Raw genomic sequence first — 27,757 nt, forward strand, 5'->3', positions numbered from 1 at the left:
TGAAGACTTTGCCAGGTCAAGGATGTGTGTGAGTAATAGGGTCAACACTTCTGAAAGACAGGTGGGGCTTACCATATGCACTGGGAAACAGGGACAGTAGCCACTCCTGCCTTAAAAGTCTGCAATGGCTTCCTGTGGCCCTGCAAACACAAACTCCTTGTAGAGGCCTTAAGGTTCTATTGCTCCTGCTGATCTTTCATCTATACTTCCTTCCAACCTCCTCTTTGACCTCTAGGCTCCAGTTTCCCTTTCTGTTCCAGTTCACCCCAGCTCCAGCTGGGCTCGGAGTCCTGGCCCATACTGTGCCCTCTGCCAGGAACCATCTCCTGACTCTGCCTGGCAACCTCTTCCCTATCCTGCAAGTCTCAGCACCAGTGTCCCAGAGTGGGCTGCCTTCAGGGCTGTGCAAAGGGAAGATCAGGAAGGCCCTTTGGGGATGGAATGGGGTAGGACAACAGGGCATGCCAGGGAGACTCCCTGGAAGAGGAGATCTGAGGAACGGCAGCACACGGCCAGGAAGTTGAAGGAGAAGATTTCACAGGCCTTTTACTCCCAACACCCCACCTCTACCCTGGAGAGCCCAGGACTGCGTTGGAGTGGGGTGAAGCTCTGTTCTCCCACAGCAAATCCCAACATCACTGAGATAAAGCTACATGCAGCTTTGTTTTTATTCCTTTGAGTCAGAAATATAAACTCTTTCCTCATTTTAGTTGGGTTCTCTCCCTGACCACATATGGACAAGTTTGTCAAAAGACAGAATTATAACAATTTGGTTCTGGATCTAATTGGCTTTTGTTTTCTATTCATAAACTAAGCAGCCTCCAGTTGTATAGGATAGAACTGGGGCCAAGGCAGAACATTGGGTTTTGTCACATGAGAACAAGAAAAAATAAATAAAAAGCTGAATTGGTTAATATCAGGTTCCTTTTTAGTAAAGGTTAAAGCAGAGGGGACTTCCTTCTTGTGCTGATTCAAGTAAACTGGAATCTATTGGGGATCTGTCTACCTCCTTAAACTTTCAATCTGATTATGTGGCATTTAGTATGAGTGACTCCATTTTGATTTGGTCTGTTCAGTTGGGGCCTAATGTAGGCGCTCTGTCCAAAATGATGGACTCCCAAGGTTTTTGTTCAAGGCATAAGTTCATACTTACAACTCGAATGTGCTATTTAACTGATTTGTCTCAAAAAAATGTCTCTCACAGTTAATTCAAAGTCAAGATTCAGTGGAAGTCCACACAGTGCATTCAATTCATTTGTCTCAAATCTTTTTTTTTTTTTTTTTTTTTTAAGTGCTGGGGATGGAACCCAAGGCCTCAAGCAATTGGACAAGCACTCTACCACTGAGCACCCATTTTTCTTAAATCTACAACTATTTCTCCCTCCCCCTTTTTTTCATACCATTTACTTGTTTTTAAAACTGGGCCATTTGTTTCATAAAAAATTCCACATTTGAGGGCTGGGGTTGTGGCTCATTGGTAGAGCATTTGACGGGCATGTGTGAGACCCTGGGTTCAAATCTCGACACTGCATATAAATAAATAAAATAAAGGTCCATCAACAACTAAAAATACAAAAACAATTTTTTTAATTTCCACATTCTACAGGTTGTCCATTCAGCTGGTCATTTACCAGGTATGGACTTGAGTTGTGAGGCTTGCCATGGGCATCGCTAGCCCCTCATTGTGCAGGTCTGTGTGGAGTTTCAATCACCGAATGCCTCTACTTCTATATTGTATGAACATTGGTTCATGCATATAACTACCGGCTGCTGATGTAGTTCTCAATCTTAGAAGCTTTAGAGGGTGTTAACCAGGTCATTACATTTTAATTTAATAATAAGCCATAACTGTAGAGTGATTGTGTATAGGTATCTGTTAGCTATCAGGGTTGTTGTTGTTGTTTTTTAACCTGATGTATATGTTGGGGAAGGTAGGATTAGGAAGGTGAACTGTTCAAGAACTTTCTGCACTTGCTGTGCAGAAGAGCAGATAATTAGTGCTGCTCTGGCACTAATCCCAGGAACCACTAGCAATAGTGGGGTGCCACCAATCTAACATGAGCATGAGTGCTTCATAACAAATATTACTAGCATGTCCAACTGCATAATACCCTGACACTATATTTTGAACTACATTTATTTATTAAATAAACTATATATATATTTAAAAAAAGAAATTTCTACATTCTGTATTTGGATTAGTATATCCTTGTGGTAGTATTTAATAGATTTCTCAAATTTCTATATTTCTTGGAAATGGTTAGATATAGCTGTGATGCTGCCCTATCATTCAATCTTCTGTGCTGATAAACATGTTTTATATCTGTACTTTCTGCATGGAAACCACATGTGGTATCAACACTTGAAATGCAACTAGTGTAACTGAATTTTCAATTTTATTTCATGTTCATTAATTTTAATATTGAATGACTACTGTGTTAAAACAAATGTAAAGGGTTAGATTCAGATTCTTTTTTTTTTTTTTTTGGTACTGGGGATTGAACTCAGGGGCACTCAACCACTGAGCCACATCCCCAGTCCTGTTTTGTATTTTATTTAGAGACAGAGTCTCACTGAGTTGCTTAGCGCCTTACCATTGCTGAGACTGACTTTGAACTCGTGATCCTCCTGTCTCAGCCTTGCAAACTGCTGGGATTACAGGGGTATGCCACCGTTCTCAGATCAGATTCCATTTTTTTCAGGCAAGACTACTTCATAGATGTACTCTACATTTTAGAGTAGGTTTAAAATCTTAAAGATTTCAGTTGGAGCCAAGTGAGGTGGTGCACACCTGTAATCCCAGCAGCTCAGGAAGCTGAGGCAGGAGGATTGCAAATTCTATTTATTCATTTATTTATTTAGTTACTTATTTATTTAGTTAGTTAGTGGTACTAGGGATTGAACCAGGGGTGCTTAACTACTGAGCAACACCCCCAGCCCTTTTTTATATTTAAAAATTTTTTTTAATTGTAGATGGACACAATACCTTCATTTTATTTATTTTCATGTGATGCTGAGTATGGAACCCAGTGCTCATATGTATGAGGCAAGTGCTCTGCCACTGAGCCACAATCCCAGCCCCCTTTTTTTATACTTTATTTAGAGACAGAGTCTGTCTGAGTTTCTTAGGGTCTCACTAAATTCCTGAGGCTGACTTTGAACTCAGGATCCTTCCCAAGCCACTGGGATTACAGTCGTATGCCACCACACCTGGCTGAAGGATCACAAATGCCAAGCCAGCCTCAGCAGCTTAGTGAGGCCCCTAAGCAATTTAGTGAGACTCTTTCTCAAAATAAAAAATGAAAAGAACTGTAGATATTCCTCAGTGGTTAAGCACCCTGGATTCAATTCTCCACCCTCTCTTAAAAAAAGGATTCCAACTGGATGAGAGGACAGAAGAATTGAGAAAATGGAAACATTTTGGATGAGATTGTGGTGATAGTTGTGACTTTGTGACTACTAAAAACCAAAAATGTACACTTTAAAATGACAAAATTGAGGGGCTGGGGCTGTAGCTCAGTGGTAGAGCGCTTGCCTGGCATGTGTGAGGCACTGGGTTCGATTCTCAGCACCACATATAAATAAATAAAATCAAGGTCCATCAACAACTAAAAAAAAATATATATATATATATATATATATATATATTTATTTATATATATATATAAAATAAAATGACAAAATTGAATTTGATATAATGTGAATTTCATCTCAAAAAATTTAAAAGCAATTGGAATTTTTATTGAGATTATACTCCATTAGTTTACTAATTTTGTAAGAGTTGGTTTCTTTTTTAAAAAAATATTTATTTTTTAGTTTTAGGTTTTAACACAATATCTTTATTTTATATTTATGTGGTGCTGAGGACTGAACCCAGTGCCTCATGCATGCCAGGCAAGTGCTCTACCACTGAGCCACAATCCCAGGAGAGTTGATTTCTTAATCATTAAATTGGTCCATCCAAGGCAATGTAATCTCCCCATTTATTTACTTTGGGGCTTTTGGGGGGCTGGGGTTCAAACCCAAGACCTCATGCACACTGGGACAGTACCCTATCACTGAGCTATATTCCCAACTGCTGGCCTTAGTTCTATATTACTTAATTAGAATTATTCTCTAAGAAGAGCTGTTCTTCTCCCTCATTCGTTATCAGTGTGGCTATCAGCTATTTCTTTTATCCTGTTGTTATTTATTTATTTTGTTGTTCCTATTTTTCCAGCTTTGATCTAGGGGCTTGTTCCAAGTGAACCCTCTCCCCAGACCCTTACCTTCTTGGCACACTTCCTGACCTTGTTGCCACAGATGCTCCACACTGATCTTGCCTGTTCCCCCCAAGCTCTAATCAACCACTTTGCCTAGCTACTGTGGAGGCTGAAGCAGAAGGATTGCAAGCTCAAGGCCAGCCTCAACAACTTAGAGAGCTTTGTCTCAGAATAAAAAATAAAAAGGCTGGGTATGTAGCTCAGTTGTAAAGCACCCCTGTACCGCCAAAAAAAAAGGAGGGAAATCCTGATGTGCTGCAGCATGGCTGAACCTTAAGGTCATTATGTAAGTGAAATAAGCCAGCCACATAAAGACAAATACTACCTTACTATATCGTGTGATTCCACTTACATATGGTACTTAGATAGTCAAAATCATAGAGACAGAAAGTGAAAGAGTAGTTTCTGGGGCAGAAGGGAGGGGAGGATGTGGAGTTAATGTTTAACGTGAGTACAGAGTTCCATTTTTACAAGCCGAAAAGAATTGTAAAAAGGGATGGTGGTAATGGCTGGCATTATGGATATATTTAATACCACTGAACTGTCTACTTAAAATGGCTAAGATGGTAACTTTTATATATGCATTTTACCGATAAAAATGCGGGGGACTACAATATCAATCAACCCCCCCACACTCCTGGGGATTTTTTCTCCCCCAGCATAGGCCCACAGGATGGAAAGCTTGTCTGTTCACAGTTGCGCCTTACTCTGGTTTTTCTACCCAGCAGGTGTCTAACACACTTGACTGAAGGAATGTGGAAGAAAACAGACACTTGGGGCAGAAACCTGCACCTGAACCTGTCACCTGGTACCTTCAAAAAGCAGCATTTGCAAAACTGGATGGTAATATTTGACTGAAAACTTTTTTTTTTGAAAAACCAAGGATTGAACCCAGGGGAGCTTAACCACTAAACCACATCCCTAGTGTTAAATCATGACTCAAGGAAAAGACCACCGACTCCAATTAATTAGTTAATTTATTTATTTATGCATTACAATTATTAATACACCTTTATACCACAATTTATCATGTCTCTGATTGTATATAAGGTATGTTGACACCAAATTCACATCTTTATAAATGTATTTTGTATAATGATCTGACTCCAATTTAAATCAAATTAAAGCAAGCTTGTAATTCTGACCAGCTGGGGCTGTCTCTCCCGAAACCAGTGGGAATAGAAGACAGCCCCACAGCTCTCCAGGAGCACAGCTTTATAGTAGAGAAAGTTGCAAAAAGGTGTGTGTGGGGTGTCTTGAGAACTTACAGATAACAGAATTTTGACAAGTATAGCACAAAGGCAGGTTAATGGTCTAAGTGGTTCAGCACTTAGGGAGTAAATTTAGATTCCAACATCAGAATTTATGAGGTGCCACTAGAGTTTCAGAGAGGTTTTTTATCTGGTCAGGGAAAGCCAGGCATGGGTGAGTACGGGCAAGGGCAGGCATTCCAAGCAAGTTTAAAACATCAAAGTATGGCCAGGCTAAACAGAAATTTTAACATTTTACAGAAAACAGAAATGAATCCTTTATAACTTGTGACAAGATGGCTCCTGATCCTAAGAGGGAATTAGGCTGGGTTTATCATTCCCTCCTTGTCTTATGTGTTCCTTTCAAATCTTTGATAAGGTAGAGGAAGAGCTCTGAAGGAATTTTAATCCCTCAGGTAACAGTCCCCAGCGTCTCAAACTCACCCCAAACTGGTCTCCCTGATCGGACCTAACTCAATTTACCCATTTACACTGACTGTCTATCTATTGTTGTAAGAAAAGGGACGGCGCTCGTTTTGGCTTCTTCTGAGCTGAGACGGGGTGATGTGGGAGTTCAGATCAGATTGAAGTCTGGTTGGGGAAGAACAAGTTGTAAAGTCCTATGCGAATGGATGCTTCTATGAAAGAGAAACAAAAACATGAGTACTGAACGAATATTGCCACCTCTGAAACATGTCAATGAATATCATGAAGGTGGCAGAAGTTAATATTTGTTTTTAACTAGGAGGTGTGAAGATTGAGAAGCTGTCCCCACAATAAGGCCAGAGTGGACAAGGCCTTTATATAGGAATGTAAATCTTTACATCTTCAGAGTTATCAGGAATGTAAACACAACATTTAAATTTTAATGTTGCAGATGTCCATCCATGAGATGTAGTTAAGCTACTCAATGTCATCTGATCTTGTAAGATTTTGCTGGTCTGACCTCCATGTCTAGTAGAGATCTCTTTATTTCTGTTACTTAGGGCTGGATAATCATACTAGCAAACATCAAGCCTACCTGTGTAAGTTAGGAATAGCTGTAGGCCTTAAATTAACTGAAAACTTCTGACTCTGGCAGTTCCTGTTGATAGTTTCTTTTGATAGTTATCAGGCATTCCTGCCTGAGAATCCCTCTTTGTAGCCTCCAGTCTTACTTATTTTGGGGACTAACATAAGTGTATATCTTAAGTTATATTTAATTATTATTATTTATCTTTAAATGCCCAGGAGTGGCTATGTTTTGGTTTTAACTATTTTTGCTAGGTGTTTAAGATGAAGCAAGTAAAACTGACTTTTGTTTCTATCATTAAGAGTCAGCTGAGTTTCCATGGGAGTCACTCTTGGGGGAACTTGAGAGCAATTTCTTAGTTCTGCCAGTGCCATTTGCTCTAGGAGGGGTCCAGGTCTTGCTGACTATGTGGCTTCCCTTGGAAGCCCCAGGGATGTCTCCCTTCTCCAATAACCCTCCTCTTCATGGCAAGTGCATCGATTGGCTTTCTGTTCTCCAGGGGGCTCATTAATCTCCCTGATTGGGAGGTTATGTGGCCCAGAGTTGTAAAGCTCTTCAGAGAAGTTCCCTGTTCCTCTGGGTTTACACTGACTTAGAGGGCAAGAGCCAAATATTGATTCTCGGTCCCTTTTAATTTAACTTTAATTTTTAAGACTTGATCTTAAGCATCTAGCAAGTTAGTCTCACCAATCTCAAATTAAGAATACTGGGCTTTAACGTAATGTCTATAACCTCATATCAATTAGGATCTGTGCTATCCTATCTGTCCTTTAAGTGATGGCTTATTACCTTAAATTAACCCAGGTTGTGTGTTCTTGAAGCAATACCTCTGTAAAACATTAACAAGCAATATTTAGACAGTTTATAAGGAAAATACAAAATAAAACTAACCAGAGTAAAAACATATTTAGTGGGGCTAGGGATGTGGCTCAAGCAGTAGCGCGCTTGCCTGGCATGCGTGAGGCCCGGGTTCGATCCGCAGCACCACATACAAACAAAGATGTTTTGTCCACCGAAAACTAAAAAATAAATATTAAAAAAAATTCTCTCTCTCTCTCTCCCTTCTCTCTTTAAAAAATATATATAAAAAAACATATTTAGTTTGTATAATATCTATCTTCAATTTTGACTGAGTTATATTATAACCCCTATTAGAGATCCTAGGAATCTTAGCAAAAAATCACTCTTTTTAATATAACTTTAAATGAACTGAAGTCTGGCCTGCTGTAGAATCATTCTAACATGTATTAAGATGGGAGGCAGAGCCTTATCTCAGGTAAGGCAGGGCTCTTTATAAATCTTTATAGATCTTAAGAAAATTGTTCTAATTTTGAAGCTTATTTTTGTTTCTTAAATATCATTTTATAAAGTTTACATATATTGTTGCTTGAGGTCACATGAACAAACAAAGACACAATGACAGACAGACAGACAGAAAGGAGCTCCAAACTATGGCTGACAGACTGGAACCTTTAAAACAGACAGACTAGATAAGGGAAAAATCTCCCCAAGTTTCCAACTCCCATTTAATTATGACTCCTACACCAGTGGCACCATAGATGTCCCCACAAGTGGACAAGATGTTCTCACATAGGGGAAACCAGAAGTGTAAAATCAAGTGTCTCAGTGTGGCGATTTTACTGCATTCAGTTTCCTCTTTTTTTTAAGTAGACAGAGATGGAACAATCCTTACAGTGCAGGGAAGGAAGGCTGGAGTTCCCCAAAGCAAAAGGGGCTTCAGCAGCTGTTGGGAGTCCCTCAATCCCTCCTTTTACTTATAGGATTAGCTCCTCTGGTTCGGTCCTCGCTAAATTGTTGAGGCTGGCTTTGAACTTGTGATCCTCCTGCCTCAGCCTCACTAGCTACTGGGATTACAGGTGCACCATTGAGTCTGGTGTGACCAAAAATTCTTAAAAACTGACCTTCTCTATTCAGAGTTCACATAAAGGAACAGAAAACTAACAATTTGGCCTAGCATGTTTTGTAGTGCTATAACAAAACACCACAGACTTGGTAATTTATTTTTATTTATTTATTTTGGTACCGGGGATTGAACTCAGGGGCACTTGACCACTGAGCCACATCCCAGCCCTATTTTGTATTTTATTTAGAGACAAGGTCTCACTGAGTTGTTAAGCGCTTCACTTTTGCTGAGGCTGGCTTTGAATTCCCTATCCTCTTGCCTCAGCCTCTGGAGCAGCTTCCCAGCATGCGCCACCACGCCCAGCAGACTTGGTAATTTATGTATTTTTTTTTTTTTAGTTGTAGATGGAACAATACCTTTATTTTATTTTTATGTGGTGCTGAGAATTGAACCCAGTGCCTTCCACATGCAAGGCAAGCTCTCTATCACTGAGCTACAACCCCAGTCCAGATTTGGTAATTTATAAGAGGCAGAAATTTATTTCTTGCCAGGAGTGGTGGCACACGCCTATGATTTTTTTTTTCCTCAGCATAAGCGAGGTGTTAGGCAACTCAGTGAGACCCTGCCTCTAAATAAAATACAAAATAGGGCTGGCGATGTGGCTCAGTGGTTGAGTGCCCGGTATCCAAAATATATATATATATATATTTCTTACTGCTCTGGGGGCTGGGGAGTACAATATCACAGTGCCAACATCTGACCAGTGTTTTCTGGCCATGTCATCTCATAGTAAATAGGAGAAAGGCAAGAGAGTTCATGAGAGAGCAAGAGACTGAACTTGAGCCTCAAGTCCTCTCATAATCTCCACACTCAGGAGGGTGGAGCCCTCATGACCTAAATACACCCTTTTAGGGTGATCTGGAGATTAAGTTTCCAACGCATAAACTTGGGGCAGAGGGTACATTCAAACCATAGCATAAAAATACATGATCAGAAAAACCTAGACCAGGTGGACATTCTTCAGAAAAACTGATTGTTTTTGGAGGGGGAAACTTTATATTAAAAGACATCAAATAAATGCAGTATATTTGGATCTTGAGTTTTTAAATTTTACTTTTAAAATTTGTATTTCCCATGATTATTTATATTTATATGGGAACAGTTGGTACATTTACGAAGTACATGGTGATGCTTTAATACCTGTATACAATGTATAATGATCAAATCAAAGTAACTGGTATTTCTTCTTATACATTTACCATTTCTTTATGTTGGGAATCTTCAAACTCTTCCAGTTCTTTATAAGATATATAATAAATTGTTGCAAACTATAGTCACCCTACTGTGATGTAGAACACTAGAACTTATTTTCCCTACCTAATGGTATTTTGGTACCTGTTATCCAAACTCACTCTCTCTCCCCTCCCTTTGTTCCTGAATTATTTATTTATTTAGTGGAACTATGAATTGAGCCCAGGGCTTCTCTCATACTAAGCACTCTACCACTGAGTTATGTCCTCAGTGTGGTTTTTTTTTTTTTCTTCTTCTTCTTTTAAATTTTTTTAAGTTGTTGATGGACCTTTATTTTGTATTTATTTATATGTGATGCGGAGAATCCAACCCAGTGCCTCACACATGCTAGGCAAGCACTCTTATCACTGAGCCGCAACCCCAGCCTCAATATTATTTTTGTTTTGATACAGGGTCTAGCTAAATTAGCCAGGATGACCTTGAACTTGTGATCCTCCTGATTCAGCCTCTCAGTGGCTGGGATTACAGGCAAGCATTTTTGAGTTTTAAAATTTTGGAATATGACATTTATTACAAGAATTTGGAAATTTAAACACCAACTAGATAGTTGAGTAATATTAAGGAAATATTGTTCATTTTTTATATGTGGCAAGTGAAAGGAAAGTGAGAAAGCAGGAACAAGGCAAGCAAGAAATGAAAGACCAAGACCAGGCATAGATGCACATGAGAGAGTTTGTCAGAGCTGACAAATAAAGACACATCCCTGCAAAGTGGAATGTGAACTCTGGGGCTTTAATGGGGGAGGCTCAGGGATTGGGGTGGGGTGGGGTTTCTAATGTGGGTGATTAAGGGTGGGATTGAGGGAGTGGTAATACGCCCTTTGGCAGGAAAATGGTGGCTAAGGGCAGGAAAATGGTGGCTGTTACTTAGGATGGCCACCCAGAAGCTAAGCAAGGACTTTACAGTAAGGTATTGTGATTATGCTTGAAATGAGATCTTTAGGTCTCCAAGAACCCTTTCAAGAGATCCAGCCAGTCAATATTGTTTCAGTGATAACACTGTCATGGTTTGGATCTTGAATGTCTCCCAAAAGCCTATGTGTTGAAGGCCTGATTTCCATCTGGTGGGACTTGCTTATAACTTATTAAATGAAATTAATTTGTTTTTCCAGGGACACTCTACCACTAAGCTATATCCCTACCCTTTTATTTTTTGTACTGGGGATGCAACCCAGGGGTGCTTAACCATTAAGTCCCATACCCAGTTCTTTTTTATTTTGAAACAATGTCTGGCTAAGCTTCTTATATCCTCGCTACATTGCAGAGCCTGACTTTGAACTTGCGATTCTCCTGCCTCTGCCTCCTGAGTCGTTGGGATCACAGGCATGCGCCACCGTGCCCCGCCCGGCTGGTGTAATTTTAAGAAGTCAGGTTTTGTGTTTCGAGAGGAGGAAGTGGACTTAATTCACAGCCCGGCTCTGGGAGAAATGAATTGACCAGGCCAAGGGATTATCTTGGAAAGCGCTCTACCGATCCTCTAAACACGGTGTAGACATTCCCGAGAGTCCTTAACCGCGAGGCCTGGAGGCTTATGGGAAATGTAGTCCCGAAGCCCAGCGTCCCACCCATCGGAGGACCCTGGGAACGGCGTGCGGCCCTTCTATCTGCGCATGAGCAGTGCTGCGAGCGCGCCGGAGGCGCCCTTCCCCCACCTCCAGCCGCGAGTGGGTGACAGGGTCCCCTTCTCCGCGCTTCTTCACCGCTACACGCCGTAACCCGGCGTGGCACGGGGCCCCGAGTGGAGGCTGCGCCCTGCCAGGTACAAGGGGAGCTGCCAGGCAGCTGTGCGCGGCTGGGGCCGAGTGGCAGGAGATGACGGATGGGTTCGTGCCCGGGCGGGGTGGGAGCCCAAACTTCGGCGACTCGAGGGCTGCAGTGACCCTCGGGGAGGTGTCCCGGGATGCCGGGCGCCCTCCTCTGGGTGGGGCCCGCGGGAGCCCGCCTGGCCCGACCTGGGAGGGCTAGGACTGCGCCGGACTGGGCGGCAACGAGGGCTCGCCTTCTCCCTTTGTCAGAAGACGCGCCTCCGACGGGCGGCGAGGAGCTCGGGCTGCGCGGGAGCGAGTCCGGAAGGCCCGCGGGCGCGCGCGGGCGGCGAGGGGCGGGGCCGGCGCACCTGGCCCCGCCTGCGGCCCCCTGCGGCGCGCGCAGCAGGCGGGCGGGGTTTCCCCGGCTGGGGTTTCTTCGGCAGAGGCTCTGGTCCTCACGCCCACCCTGGGACTTCCGTTATGCAGGGCTCAGTGTCAGCCGAGACTCGGGAAGGGGAAGTGATTCACCGAAAGTCACCCAGCCAGCCGGTACTGTGTGATGTAAGAGCAGATGTTTTTCTCATTTGTATTTTGACTTTGCGCACTGGTCGTTTTTTGACATGCACGAGTTTTTAATTTCTACTTTTTAAATTATTTTTCTTTTTTGCTCCTGGAGATCGAACCCAGGGGCGCTTTATCACTGAGCTGCACCCCCAGCCCTTTTTATTACTTTGAGACAGGGTCTTGCTAAGTTGCCCGGGCTGGCTTGGAATTTGAGATCCATCCTACTGCCTCAGCCTCCTGAGTAATTGAAATTTCAGGCGTGCACTACATCTGGCTGGAATTACTGCTGTCTCTTTTTATATCACCCAGGAGCCTTCACCACTTAGAGATTGTACAAAAGTTTTATATAAATTTCAGTTCTTTAAAATTTGTTATAGTCTGTCTCTGGGTGAATGTTTTATGTCTATTTAAGTAGATAATATGTATGGGCCAGGGTGGTTGATAATGTGGTTCAATTCTTCTGTAACCTTACATGCTTTTTGTTTTTGTTATTCTGTTACTGAGAGAAAAGTATTGAGTTATCTAACTATAATTGTGCATTTACCTATTTTTAAATTTCAGTTTTATCAAATTTTGCTTCTTTTTTTAAAAAAAAATATTTATTTTTTTAGTTGTAGTTGGACAGAATACCTTTATTTTATTTACTTATTTTTATGTGGTGCTGAGGATCAAACCCAGGGCCTCCCATGTGCTAGGCAAGTGCTGTACCGCTGAGCCACATCCCCAGCCCATCAATTTTTGCTTCCTGTGTTTTAAATTCCTTTTGACAGATGCATTACTTTATATATATATACCAGAGATTGAACCCAGAGGTACTTTACAACTGAGCCACATCCCCAGCCCTTTTTATTTTTTATTGTGAGACAGAGTTTTACTAAATTGCTTAGGACCTTGTTAAGTTGTTGAGGCTGGCTTTGAACTGACAGTCCTTCTGCCTCAGCCTTCTGAGCTGCATGCATGGCTCTTAGGTGCAGATACATTTAAAATTATTACATTTTCTTGGTGATATGATACATTCATTATTATGTGATGTCACTTCACTTCAAAGTTACTGAAACTTCTCTTAACTCTGTTGAGTCTGCTAATGAACCTGTTGAAAGATTCCTTCATCTCCATTAATTTGCTTTTTTTTCTTAGCATTTTCATTTAATTTTTTTCTTGCAGTTTTCATCTCTGCTGAAATACCCTAGTTTTTCATTCATGTCATCTGTCTTTTCCAGTTAGGCCTTTACTGTATGAATCATAGTTGCCTTAAATTCCTTTTCTGGTAATTTCAGTTAAAGTTAAGGGTTCTATTGATGGCTTTGCCTCTTGATGGTGGGTTGTCTTGGTCTTGCCATTTTAGGTCCCTTAATGTGTGATTGAAGGTGGGTGTTGCCCTTGTGATCCATTTTGCTCCATCTGAAGAGGCAAAAAGACTATCCCTAGAAGGTGGTATTTTCGGGGCCTGGGGTTGTGGCTCAGCGGTAGAGCACTCGCCTCACATGTGCGAGATCCTGGGTTCAATCCTCAGCATCACATAAGAATAAATAAGTAAAATAAAGGTATTGTTTCCAACTACAACTAAAAAAATAAATATTTTTTTAAAAATTAAAAAAAAAAGAAGGTGGTATTTTCCCAGGTGGTATGTAGGGATTTCTGAATAAGATATTTTAAGAAGGCTGAGGCAGGTCAGATGTTTAATAACAATATCTTCCTTTTTATTCTATTCCAGTTCTGCCTTTGTAATTCGCAGCTTTTACCCAAATACTTCAGAAAATGAACAAATCCCAGGTGAGTTGTTTGGTTACTCCCTACTTGTTTTTCATTGCATTTGTGGAATTTTATATGAAAATGTCTGAAAAGTATAAATGAGTTAGACTCAAGGAAAACATGATAAGAATAAGTGATCAATGCCAGCAGCCAAATAGCAAACTGAGTTACATGTCTTGTATTGGTTATGAATACTAATCCCTTGGTGTCCTCTATATTAGGTCTGAACCAATTTTATGGACTTTGATGTAGACAGTGTTTTGGATAGCATCCCCAGAAACAATCAAAATTAATCAGATTATCAGTTTGTCCACGGTTGCTACTTTATAGCATTCTTCAGTGCAAGTGCAGAGTATTATGGCATATATTTTGTTTTTCCAACCAGAGTAGTATGATGCCAGTGAACTCTTAAAATTTTCCCCTATGTCCCACAGATACCATTGCCATTAGTTTCTTGAGTAGCTTTCCAGAGTTGATGTGTACATATTTACACAAGTACAAATAGAGGTACAGATATAAGATAACATAGCATGTGAATCAGACTGTTCTGTGTGTTTTATTGTTGTTGGTAGTGGTGTTTTTATGGTATCAGGGATTGAACCCAGGGGCACTTAAACACTGAGCCACATCCCCAGCCCTTTTTTATTTTTTATTTTTTTGAGACAGGGTCTCACTAAATTGCTTAGTGCTTTGCTAAGTTACCAAGGCTGGCTTTGAACTTGCAATCCTCCTGCCTCAGCCTCCCAAGTAGCTGGGATTATAGGTGTGTACTACTGCACCCAGTTTATTTGTGTTTCATTCTTAATGTTATTCGAATTAACACCTTGAGTTACTGTGGTATACTTGTTAGAATTGATAGGTCTATATTGATACTTTAATTCAAGTCCATAGTTTACATTAGGGTTCACTCTTTGTGTTATACATCCTGTGGGCTTTGGCAAATGTAAAATGACATGTATCTATTATTATAATATCATACCAAATAGTTTCACTACCCCTAGGTCCCCTGTGCTCTGTTTATTTCTCTTGCCCGCTCCTTAAGCCCCAGCCGAAAGTCATCTCTTGATTGTCATATCTCCCTAGTTTTGCCATTTCCAAAATGCCTTATAGTTGTGCTCATACAGTAGGTAACCTTTTCAGATTTGTTTCCTTTACTTGAATATGCATTTAAGGTTCCTCCACTTTTCCCTGGCTTGATAGTTCATTTCTTTTTAGCACTAAATAACATTGAATCAGTTTATGTATTCATTCACCTATTGAAAGACATCTTGGTTTCTTCCAAGTTTTGGCAATTATATGCAGGTTTTTATGTCAGCATAAGTTTTTGATTCATTTGAGTAAATACCATGGACGTGATTGCTGGACCATATAGTAAGAAAACTAATAACCATATGATTAGTTTTGTAAGAAACTGCCAAACTGTCTTCCAGGTGGCCCTACCATTTTGCATTCCCACCAGCAATGAATGAGCGTTCCTGTTACTCCATACCTCACAAGCATTTCATGTCGTCAGTGTTCTGGATTTGGGCCATTCTAATAGATGTGTAGTGGTATCTTGTTTTAATTTACAATTCTCTAATGATGTATAATGTTGAGCATCTTTTCACGTATTTATTTGCCATTTATTTTTCTTCTTTGTTGAAGTGTTTGTTCAGATCTGCTGTCTATTTTTTAAAAAAATTAGATTGTTTGTTTTGTTTAGTTTTAAGAGTTATTTTTAGGGCCTGGGAATGTGCCTCAGTGGTAGAGCACTTGCCTAGCATGTGTGAGGCCCTGAGTTCAATTCTGAGTACTGCTTTTAAAAAAAAAAGAAAAATTATTTATTTATTTTAGGTATTTTATCAGATATGATTTTGAAGATTTTCTCCCAGTCTGGTTTATTTTTTTCATTTTCTCTCTCTCTCTCTCTCTCTCTCTCTCTCTCTCTCTCTCTCTCTCTCTTTTTAAATCATTGAATGACATATCTTTTGCCAGGCATAGTAGTGCACAACTGTAATCTCAGTGGCTCTAGAGGCTGAGGCAGGAAGATCACAAGCCAGCCTCAGCAACTTAGGGAGCCCCTAATCAACTCAGTGAGACCCTATCTCTTATTAAAATATGAAAAAGGGCTTGGGGTATAGTTCAGTGGTTAAGCACACTGGGTTCATTCTCTGGTACCAAAAAAAAAAAAAAAAAATTATTTTGAAGTCTTTCCATATTAGAGCAAAGAAAACTTCATTCTTTTTTTCCCCTGATTTTTAAAATCCTGGAATGTAAAATATGTTCAAAGCAATATAATAAAATGATATAACAATTTTTTTTAAGTACTAGGGATTAAACCCAGGGGCACTTTATCGCTGAGCTATATCCCCAGCTCTTTTCATTTTTTATTTTGAGACAGGGTCTTACTAAATTCCTGAAGGCCTTGCTAGTTTCTGTGTCTGGACTTGAACTTGTGATCTTAATGGACAAAATACCATTATTTTGTTTATTCATGTTTATGTGGTGCTGAGAATTGAATGCAGTGCCTAACACATGGTAGGCAAGTGCTCTACCGCAGAGCCACAACTCCAGCCCACGTTATCTGTACTTTATGATACATTCCATAGATCCTCCTGGTAGATAGCCATTTTCTCAACATTTTTGTTAATCATTCCTTTGCTTTTCTTAAAGATTTTGCCACTTGACCTGGGACTGTGGCTCAGTGGTAGAGCGCTTGCCTAGCAGGTGTGCACTGGGTTCAATTCTCAGCACTGCATATAAATAAATAAATAAATGTCCATCGACATTTAAAAAATTTAAAAAAAAATAAAATATTTTGCCACTTATTTGTGTATCCCTAATCAGTATAAAATTGAATTTTAGGGGCTGGGGATGTGGCTCAAGCAGTAGCGCGCTCGCCTGGCATGCGTGCGGCCCTGGTTCGATCCTCAGCACCACATACAAACAAAGATGTTGTGTCTGCCGAAAACTGAAAAATAAATATTGAAATTCTCAAAAAAAAAAATTGAATTTTGAAAAATTGTAACTAGAATTAATATTGCCTTTGTTTGCCTAATCAAAATTTTGATTGGTGGAAGTTTTTTTTTTTTTTCTTTCAGATATGTAAGATCTAAAAGATGTCCTTTCATGCACCTGTGTGCCCTTCCCCAAGACTTAAATTTTGGGTTTTTTTTTTGTTTTTTGCTTTTTTTTTTAATATTTATTTATTAGTTGTAGTTGGACACAATACCTTTATTTAATTTATTTATTTTTATGTGGTGCTGAGGATCGAACCCAGGGTCTCTCAAGTGCTAGGCAAGTGCTCTGCCGCTGAGCCACAACCCCAGCCCTTTTTTTTTTAGATGCTGATGGACCTTTTTTTTTTTCATTTATTTATGTGCAGTGCTCAGAATTGAACCCAGTGTCTCACGCATGCTAGGCAGGCACTCTACCACTGAACCACAACCCCAACCCTTTAAGGGTTTTTAAATTATTTTTCAGATTGCATTAGCTTAGGTAGGCATGATGGCACGCACCATCATGTAATCCCAGGAGGCTGAAGCAGGAGGTCGAAAATTCAAGGCCAGCCTCAGCAACTTAGAGGCCCTAAGCAACCTGGCAAGACCCTGTCTCAATAAAAAGGATTGGAGATGGGGCTCAGTGGTTAGACAATCTTGGATTCAATCCCCAGCACCAAACACACACACACACACACACACACACTGCATTAGCTTATGTATTCCTGGTGTGGTGTAAAATGATACAGCTCTACTGGAAGCAATGTGGCAGTGCTTTCAAAGCAAACCTAGTACCACAAGTCTAGCCATGTCTAGAAATTTGCTACTACTGGACAAAAATCTTCCAGTTCATGAGAAACATAAGGAAACCTAGAAATCAATGCAGTTGGTACATCTGGCAAGGTCAAAGTGAAGATCAAGTGTTGAGTGTCCGAAAGGAATATAATTGGAGTGGGATGTTCTGTTTCCTGTTTCTGCTCAATGGCTAACTCTTAGGAGTAGATTAAAGCAGAACCCTTCTGTGAGATGAAGTGTCTTCTCATCTGATCCAATTCAGCCTGGTGTGAAAGGAGGGACAGTTAATCATCTGCATATGTTCAAGACAAAACAAACCAAGTACAGATAAGAATTTGGGCCAGGCTCCCCCAAGCAATCTGCCCCTAGGTAATAAAAACGTGCTTAAATACATATTTTAAAGACAGTTTAATCAGCATTTGTTTTCTTCCCAAACATATTTTTTTCTTGCCACAACTCCCAAGTTGCTGGCATCCAAAAATGAGTTACAGCTTATTATTTAACATCTTCTCCCATTCCATGTTTGCTTATTTTAATATATTTTACAGATTTGCTATTGTTTTTGCATCAAATTGACTCATGGTAGGTTTAGTTTTCTTCTTCTGGAGTATCTCCCCCCCCCCCCCACCGGGAATTGAACCCAGGGGCACTCAACCACTGAGCCACATCCCCGGACCTATTTTGTATTTTATTTAGAGATAGGGTCTTGCTGAGTTGCCTAAGGCCTCACTAAGTTGCTGAGACTGACCTTGAACTTGCAATCCTCCTGCCTCAGCCTCCTAAAATGCTGGGATTATAGGTGTGCGCCACCGCGCCCTCCTGGGGTAAGTACCTCCTAACACACTTATTATGTTCCAGTCATCATTTCAGAGCAAGGGCTGTCAAACCCATTGTCCAAATGGCCTGCTGCCTGGTCCTGTATAACCCACAAGCCAAGGCCGGTTTTTACATTTCTAATGATTGGGAATAAAATTAAATGAATAGCATTTTGTTCTTTGAAACTGATATGAAATTCAGATGCAAAGTGTCCATAAATGAAGTTTTATTGAAACATACCTACACCATTTGCTTATATCTTGTCTCTGCTTTTGTGGTAGGATGGTGGAATTGATTCGTTTAAGCAGATCTACACATAGCCTGCAAAAATCTAAAATATTTACTAGACCCTTTCTAGAAAATGTTTGCTTGTCATTATAAATATTTTCAGCACTTTGAAGATATTCCATCATTTGGCTTCCATTATTTCTTTTGAAAAATAATCCATCAGTTTTATCGTGCCTTTGAAGGTAATACTTTTTTTTTTCTTCTAGGGTTTTTGGCAGTTTTATGATGATGTGCTCAAAAGTAGGGTTTCTTGTACTTTACTTGGGATTAGTGGTGTTTTTTGAAACTGTGGCCTGCTGTGAATGGTTTTGGAAAATTCTCAGCCATTGTCTCTTCAAATATTTTACCTCTTAAAATAGAATTCCAAGAGCAACTATGTTAGGCCCTTTAACTTATGTGTCTTTTAGGCTTTTTAATGTATTTTCCATCCTTTGATCCTTTTGTATTTATTTCAGTCTGGATATTTTTTACTGATATTTTCCAGTTTGCTAACCATCTTTTCAACTGTGTCTAATTGGCTATTAAATCAGGCTACAAAGCTAAATGTTGTGGCCCATGTCTATAATCCCAGCAACTCGGGAGGTTGAAGCAGGAGGATCACAGATCAGCCTGGGCATCTTCATGAGACCCTATCTCAAAAGAAAAAATAAAAAGGGCCAAAGTATAACTCAGTGGTAAAGTGCCCCCGTGTTTGATTCCCAGTACCAAAAAAAAAATTTTATGGCTTGAAGGGGGTTGGGAGATCCTTACTTGAAGCTGACAATTTGTTTCAATACTAGAAATCCTCCTGTTTTTTTTCAATATTCAAAACTTTTTAATAATTTGCTACTACAAAATGTTTGTGTGAGTTTCGTCACTACCCTGGTAACGTCATATACTGAGAGAGAGATATTTTTTGGTACCTGGGATTGAACCCAGGGGTGTTTAACCACTGTAAGCCACATCCCCAGTTTTTTTTTTTTTTTTAATAGAGACAGGGTGTTCCGGAGTTGGTGAGGCTGGCTTTGAACTCACAATCCTCCTGCCTCAGCCTCCTGAACCACTGGGATTATAGGCGTGTACCACTGCGCCCGGCTCCCTGTATATATCTTAACAGCAGAATCAGATTTTGTTGTTAGAGATCTATCAAATATGATAGTGCCAAAGATATAGGGATCTTAACCACATATTTTTGGAGTCAAAAATATAGTAAACAAGATGTACCATAGGTATTATTTGTAAATTTTCATGGTGGGTAACTTACAACATGGTAAGAATAAGTTTTCATATATCCTTTCCACATCACCAAAACATGATCATTTCAGATTAATATGCAATTTCAGGGATCAGTTTCATTCACGGATGTGACTGTGGACTTCACCCAGGAGGAATGGGAGCAACTGGACCCCTCTCAGAGGATTCTATACATGGATGTGATGCTGGAGAATTATAGCAACTTACTTTCAGTGGGTAAGAACAGCTTTCAGATGTATCTCACTGTTTGCCTAGTAGCATTGAGTTTCTGAATAATTATGTGGCGTTTATATCAGATAGGGAACTTTCAACTTTGTAGAAATGAGAGCCAGTCAAAAGATGGTAAACACACAGGCAAGGCTTTATTGGAACTTCTGCTTGAGCAAGAAGGGAGACAGCCTGACAGTGTGTCAGGCTGGCTCAAACAGAAGACAAAGGTGTACAGCTTTTATGGCATCTTCAGGGTAGGCTGTGGCCCAGTCTTTTGGTGCCATCACATGTAGTGGTGGGGTTTTAGTTTAGTCTGAGCTCTTCATGCCTCTTGATGGGACTGTCTCATTGCCAGCTTAAGGGTGTTTTATTCTATGCTAATAAGGTAATTCTGCAGGCTACTTTACAACTATTATATGCATGTGTTTGTCCCTCACCACCTGGATTTGTTCTTATCTGGGAAAATCCCTAATAATCTTTTTAGATCAGAGCAAACTATCATCCTGATTCAGTGGGTTTGATTTTAGTGACCTTATCTTGTCTGGCTTGTAACTTCTTGGTATTTCTACTGACTCCAAGCTGATTCTTCAACTTCTCATCGCTTGATGTGCCTTATTAATTTTATAGTTATAAGGTTCATCTTTTAACTCCTGATTTTCTGGTATGTCTGTTAACCCCATAAGACTAAGCTATTTTAATGTCAGCCTTTTTAGAAATATTGAGCTGCCACAAGAAATCAAACGTACTCAAAAGTGGGTCAGCAAGGCAAATGTTACTTCTGTCATAAGAGTGTGCCACCAAACCTGGCTAGCAGTGCACTTGGGCAGGCAGTTGACCTGCTTTTATCCCTAACACAGTGTTCCCCCTTGCTCTGATAGGAGCAGCTCAGGGTTATAATTTATGATTAGCTAATTTTGAAATTGGGGCAGACAAAGGGAAGAGCTCTAGTTAAAAATGGCTACAATTGGATCTTTATATCCCAATTAAGGCTAAATACTATATTCTAAAAATGGACGACCAAACTTTCTATTTCTCACAAGTCCCTCTTTTTCTTTATATACCTTTTGGTCTTATTTTCATTTTTGTACCCTTTGGCATTGCCATCCATCCTAGATATTTTAACTTTCTGAGGTGGAAATGACCTATGGTAATGAGTTCTCCCCCTTTTAGCAGTTCCGATAGCCATGGTGATTAGGAGCACTTGGTAAGGTCCTTTCCAGCTTGGTTGAAGCTTGTCTTCTTTCTAGGTCTTGATGAAAATCAAGCCACCAGGCTGGAAGTGATGAATTGCAAACTCCAGAAGGGGAATCTGAGCAGCAGTTCATAATAATCATACTAGAAAAAAAAGAAAAGCACAGATGTTTCAAATTGACTCAAACTTGAACTTGTGACTCTGACAGTGCTTTTTGTGATATTTCTCAGGCACTCCTGTATAAAAACCCTTCCTTTATAGCCTCCCAGTTTTACTTACTGACACAGGAGGACTGACACAGAAAGTAAATCTAAAGTAAAAGAACCATTGTTTTATATTCTAAATGTCCATGTATGGCTGTATTCTGGTTATATTCTTCTGCCAGGTATTTAAGACCAAGCTGGTCAAAACTGACCTTTTTTCTGTCTACTGTTAGAGTCAGCTGAGATTTATTAGGGATCACTCTTGGGAACTCATGAGAAGCCTCTTGGCTCCTTTAACTTTTATTCTACCATTAGTTGTGCCATCTGCCAGGATGGGTCAGGGTCTTGCTGACCACATTTGACTTCTCTTGGAAGCATCAGGGACATGTCCCTCTCCAGTGATGACCTTCCTCTTTGCAGATTGTGCACAAGTTGGCTTCCCGTTTTCTAGGGTCCTCTTGATCCCCCTGATTGGGAGGTCATTTGACTCAAGGGAGTTGTAGGGCCCATTGTTCCCCTAGTTTTGGGTGGCTCAAGAGGGCAAGGGCCAAAATGTTGGCTATTTTTTCCTTATCCTTTTACTTCCTTGACTTCAGTCTCCAGGATTTGGGTTAAACATTAAGCAGGCCAGTTTCACCAGTCTTAAAATAGTCCTGGGTTTTAACTGAAATGTCTATAATTTTATAGTTACCCCTTTTATTCAGTTGGGGTCAGTATTAGTACTAGAAGTCACCTTTATATCCTATCTGTCCTATAGGTGATGGCTTATTGTCTCGGATTAACTCAAGTTGTGTTTTGTTTTGTTTGGGGGGTACCTGCTTAAACCCCACCCCCATTTTTTTAGATACTTTTGGTGTTATAATCAGTTGCTCTTGCATTGGCATTCTCAGTCTGCCAGTCAGAATGGTGGCTTCTATATTTTAGCTCATGGGAATTGGTGTCATAGCCTTAAAGAAGATAAATTTTTCATTACAAGACTTCGTTATCTTGGATGAAATGGTTGCAGAATCACAAGTGAGTTAGGAATAACCACTAATACACAAGATAAAAGTAAAGGTTATTAAGGGCCTAAGTCAAGTCTGGGCAATCTTTAATATTCAAATTAAAGGAGGGCAATCTTAAAAGGAGAAAAATACTGTAGGGGTAAAAACAGTCATTCTCCAACAACTTCAGTACAAACACAGCAGTAGACCCAGCAACAGCAACGAGTGTGAGTGACTCTGTTGTAAGGATCTGGGTTTATTTTCTATTTCCAACAGAATGAATTTCTGGATCTTGCCATCCATTTGCAAAAAGACAGAGTTCTAAAATAGGATTGTTTCTGCAAACTATGAGAAATGCTGATTTCAAGAGGTTATTTTGGTTTATAGGAGCAGAGTAGGAGGAGGAGGACGAAAGCCAAAAAGCATGCAGACCAGTACTGATCTTACCATAGTAATCTAAAGTGTCAGTTACTAACCTCATCTGTCTGGTACCACCACTTAACATCTTCATCTACTTATTTTCTTGGTCTCTGTTAACTATTCAGTGTTGTTGAGGACACCGTGAATCTCCTTTATTCCTGAAATTGCCAGCTTTTCCATACTATTTATGCCCTGGTTGCTGATCTTTGTTTTTATTTCAATTTCTCTGCTTACTTTAAGGTTATTTTGTCATCTGCCAATGCTACTTTTGTCCATTGTTTTTTTGTTTGTTTGTTTGTTTTTTAAATATTTTTTTAGTCATTGGCAAATCTTTATTTTATTTATTTATATGCGGTGCTGAGAATCGAACCCAGGGCCTCACACAAGCCAGGCAAGCACTCCATCACTGAGCCACAACCCCAGCCCAAGTCCATTGTTAATTCACACTTTTTGGTGTGCACAAGTTTTGTGTGTCTTTTCCTTTCAAGATTTAAGAGAGGAAAAGTTTGCACTGGGATTTTTTTTTTTTTTTTTTTTTTTTTTTTTAGTACTGGGAACAAAGAATCAGCCCTATAACACATTTGTGGAGACTTCCCCTTCTGTGACTTTATATAGAAAGGATTGATAAAGTGCATTTCATTCTGTTTGATCCTAGAAGTGTGGAAGGCTGATGACCAAATGGAGAGGGACCACAGAAACCCAGATGAGCAGGTGAAGCAGTTTATAATCCTCAAAAACCAAACTCCAGTTGAAGAAAGAGATAATCTCTTTGGAAAAACATTTAATCTGAATACAGACTTTGTTTCTTTAAGACAAGTGCCCTATAAATATGACTTATATGAAAAGACTTTGAAACATAATTCAGATTTACTTAATAGAAGCTATGCAAGAAAGCAAGCTGATGAGTGCAATGGCTTTGGAAAACCACTCCTATATCTGAAGCAAGAGAAAACTCACCCTGGAGTAGATTACTCTGATTATAGTAAAAGTGGAAAAGCCCTCAGCCATAAAGAAGTCATTTTTAAACATCAGAAAATTAAAAACCTGGTTCAGCCTTTTCTTTGTAATTACTGTGACAAGGCTTTCTCCTTTAAGTCACTGCTCATTAGTCACAAGAGAATACACACTGGAGAAAAACCCTATGAATGTAATGTATGTAAGAAAACCTTCTCCCATAAGGCAAACCTCATCAAACATCAGAGAATTCATACTGGGGAGAAACCCTTTGAATGTCCCGAGTGTGGAAAAGCTTTCACTCACCAGTCAAACCTCATTGTACACCAGAGAGCACATATGGAGAAGAAGCCCTATGAATGCAGCGAATGTGGAAAGACATTTGCTCAGAAGTTTGAACTCACTACACACCAGAGAATTCATACAGGAGAGCGACCCTATGAGTGTAATGAATGTGCAAAAACCTTCTTTAAGAAATCGAACCTCATCATACATCAGAAAATTCACACAGGGGAGAAACGCTATGAGTGCAGTGAATGCGGCAAATCTTTTATCCAGAACTCACAACTCATCATACACATGAGAACTCACACAGGAGAGAAGCCCTATGAATGTACTGAATGTGGCAAAACATTCAGCCAGAGGTCAACTCTTAGGTTACATCTGAGAATCCATACAGGAGAGAAACCATATGAGTGTTCTGAGTGTGGAAAGGCCTTCAGCAGGAAGTCCCGACTGAGTGTCCATCAGAGAGTACACATAGGAGATAGACCCTGAGACTGCAACCAAGTTGTATTGTGGAAAACTGTATACCAAAATCCTTGCAATGGATAGAAACCTCATGAAGAATTCATGTTGAGATAAAATTTCTCAACTCAAAAATGTGTAAAATACAGGAGCCCTTAAGAAGAATATTATACTAGGAATTGGGTATAATACCCAGGTAAAGTATACATATCAGAATATATCAAATTGTAGATTGTAATACAGTTGGGTATGTCTATGAGCTTTTAAAAATTAATGAATTGAATACTCTGGGTAGCAGCAAAAAGCATATAGAGATTATACCCTAGGAATTTATATGTGAGTATGCCACAGAACACGTTTTTAATCTGCACATGTGAATTTAAGGGTCACTGGGAGTTTGAAATTCTTGACCTCTATGATAATTAGAACACAATATTTTCCATACTAAACATCATGTGTGTCAGTATCTTTCCAACCTAGTATGCATTCCAAATGAAATATTAACAGATTTTAAAGTAGCACGTAGCCTGTGTTTTTGCCTACTGCTTGCCGATGTAAGTCGTGTGACCATTTTTATTGAACTGCCTCCTCAACAGATGACTGTTCGGGAGTCTTAACCCACTTTTGGGTTTGAAGATTTTTTAGAAGTATTTATTAAAATCTGCAAATGTGAGATAATTAAGAGGATATCTAGAAAGTAAAAGGAGACAGATGTGAATTATGTTACTTGGTATATACACAGAATGAAATTGTACCATGTAAAGAGAATATTATCCATCATGCACTTGTTATTTTTCTGTGGGGTATTTACATACAAATGCATGTCTATTACCAAAATGTTGTGTAACCCAGAAACCACCTGTATTTTTGTGTGTTTCCCCGTTTCTCGATATTTTATGAATTGTCTTGCAAAAAAAAAAAAAGATAGGATGTTTATGTAGCTCATAAACGTTAGTCATATTTCAAAGACTTTAGAGAAAAAAATAATTTATTTTAAGAAAAGTCAAGAATTGTCTATTTCATTGCTTCTTAAAATTTCCATGTGCATAATCCACTTTAGAAATGAAGTAATTGCAGTATTCTTTTGTTTTAAAGAGGCATTTCTACTTCGAGTTTCACACGCAACCTAAAACATTTCCCTTTAGAACCTGACCTAGCATAAGTTATTACTTCCTTTCAGTGTTCACAAACACTTTAAGTTAGACTTTGCAGTGATCTCCCCATATATTGTTTGTTGATTAACATTTTAAAAGTTATCTTTTTGTATAAATGAAAGATGTGCCATTTTAGGCTTGATTTCATATTGACAAGTACAGCCTTTCCCTATCCACCACAAATCATGTATTAGAATTATAAGTGGCAACCAAACTATTATTTTTTAAGATAATTGATGTGTTGGGACTACATATGAAAATGAATGACTTTCTGGGCAAGTATATCATCACATCCATAGCCCAGTACGTCTTTGTATTTCAAAGTTGTGATCTTTCTAATACAAGGAAGCAGGGAAGAAGTTAATTTCATACACTGCTGTTAGAAATGTAAATCGTGACGGCCTCCTTGGAAAACATTGTGACTGTCTTTTAACATTAATGATACATACACACTTTAACCCAGGAATCTCACTCCTGAGAATATTTCTAAGGGGAAAAAAAAGTGCCAGTATTGGAGATTTTATGTTTATCAATGTATATTGTATTTTTGGTAAGGACCAAAAAATAAAAAAATGAATGACCATCATAAAGGAATGATTGAATAAATTGTGGTAAAAATATATCATGGCTGTGTGGTATTCCTTTGGAAAAAAATGTAGGATCAAACTTTTCCATGTTGAAAGAGAATATGAGAGTATTCCAGTTTTTATAAAATAAAGATCTAGAAATACGTATGTGTGGGGTTGCGGGGCCTGGACATAGAAGTCCTTTCTTTGTGCCCTCGGGAACTCATCAGCTTATTGATGATGGCAGGAAAATGAGCTAGCCCACATTCCTTATGAAAGATGTCTTGGCCTGAGATAGTTACCACTCAGCAGTAACAGTAGCCAGGGCATCATTTTCTTACCTTAGTTTACAGAGGATGACGCAGTACAGGACATGTGATGCCTACACATATGTTGGGTTGTTAGAGGAACCTGGAGTTTAGGGAACCTGAATCTTACACTAGGGGTTGCAAGAAAATCAACCCAACTTTGCTCCAAAGAGAGACATCTTTACTATGCTGGATGTGAAACCTGCTCTCTCCTCTGGAGAGAGAACTTTATGTCTTGTAAGACTATTCACTTTTCACACATCCTGAAAGATGGTCTGGAACAAAGGTCTTTAGTGCTTACATTTTTTTGTTTTTGTACTAGGGATTGAACCTAGGGGCACTCAACCACTGAACCACATCCCCAATCCTTTTTTTGTATTTTATTTAGAGACAAGGTCTCACTGAGATGCTTAGGGCCTCACTAAGTTGCTGAGGCTGGCTTTGAACTTGTGATCCTCCTGCCTCAGCCTCCCGAGCCACTGGGATTACAGGCATGTGCCATCAGGCTCCACTAGTGCCTATATTTGTAAAGAGGCAAAACCATTAGAAACCTGAGAAAGAATTGTCTTAACAGGAATGGATGAGTAACAGAAGAGAGAGGGGTTCAAGAGATTTTGTTTAAGATGTTAGAAATTGTGGATTATGTTATGGATTCACAGGAATGGCCAGTAGAGAAAAATATTTCTGCTGCAGCAGGGAAAGAAGAGAACAGACTAGAGCACGGTCTGGGCCAGGAAGAAGAGATCAGAACTAGCATGCTAGGGAAGAGGCTGACTTGGAGCATCAGCCAGGGTGAAGCCAGAGATGACTCAGACTTGTGAACGTTTTGTCTGATTGCTTTTATTTACTCTTTTAGAAGACAAGGTTATAAGCTGAGGGTGAGGATGGAGGAGGTGGCATGAGAGGTTTGAGGATCTGGGGAGAGTTAACAAACTAAGGAAATACAATATGGCTGTGGAAAAGGCCCACTGGAGGGTGATGCAGTATCTTTAATGTAATGTCTGTCAGAGTTGTGAGTTTTCCTCCAGCCACACTCAGAATTGTATTTAGCCTGGGTTGGTTGGTGTGAAATACCCGAGTGATGAACAGTGGGATTTAAACTTGGTTGGGAGAAGCATCAGAACTTGCAAGGCATCAACCACAGGTAG

At 39.7% G+C, this 27,757-nt stretch overlaps 1 protein-coding gene across 7 annotated transcripts; it reads left to right on the forward strand.

The window, feature by feature from the left end:
• The first annotated feature begins 5,086 nt into the window (after positions 1 to 5,086).
• Positions 5,087 to 26,355, forward strand: Zfp1 (ZFP1 zinc finger protein). 7 transcript variants are annotated; one of them, XM_046435024.2, is made up of 6 exons: positions 11,322 to 11,457; positions 11,933 to 12,007; positions 13,725 to 13,783; positions 15,193 to 15,312; positions 19,962 to 20,088; positions 23,536 to 26,355. In XM_046435024.2, exons 5-6 carry the CDS (start codon positions 20,046 to 20,048, stop codon positions 24,609 to 24,611), a joined length of 1,119 nt encoding a protein of 372 aa, XP_046290980.1. In that variant the 5' UTR covers positions 11,322 to 11,457; positions 11,933 to 12,007; positions 13,725 to 13,783; positions 15,193 to 15,312; positions 19,962 to 20,045; the 3' UTR covers positions 24,612 to 26,355. The 7 variants fall into 7 exon arrangements, with proteins under 7 accessions (XP_058431863.1, XP_046290977.1, XP_046290979.1 ...); XM_046435023.2 differs by lacking the exon at positions 15,193 to 15,312 and having other exon boundaries at positions 11,320 to 11,457; XM_046435025.2 differs by lacking the exon at positions 11,933 to 12,007 and having other exon boundaries at positions 11,348 to 11,457.
• The last annotated feature ends 1,402 nt before the right edge of the window (positions 26,356 to 27,757 follow it).

Source organism: Marmota monax, unplaced genomic scaffold (assembly GCF_021218885.2).
Source record: "Marmota monax isolate L192 unplaced genomic scaffold, Marmota_monax_Labrador192_F-V1.1 WCK01_AAM20220418_F8-fsc00024, whole genome shotgun sequence".
Classification (NCBI taxonomy): domain Eukaryota; kingdom Metazoa; phylum Chordata; class Mammalia; order Rodentia; family Sciuridae; genus Marmota; species Marmota monax.

Bases quoted from the DNA above. Each gene is read 5' to 3' on its own strand.
- Zfp1 (XM_058575880.1), top strand. The intron at 20,089-23,535 runs GTAAGAACAGCT...GTTTGATCCTAG, and splicing joins TAGCAACTTACTTTCAGTGG to AAGTGTGGAAGGCTGATGAC.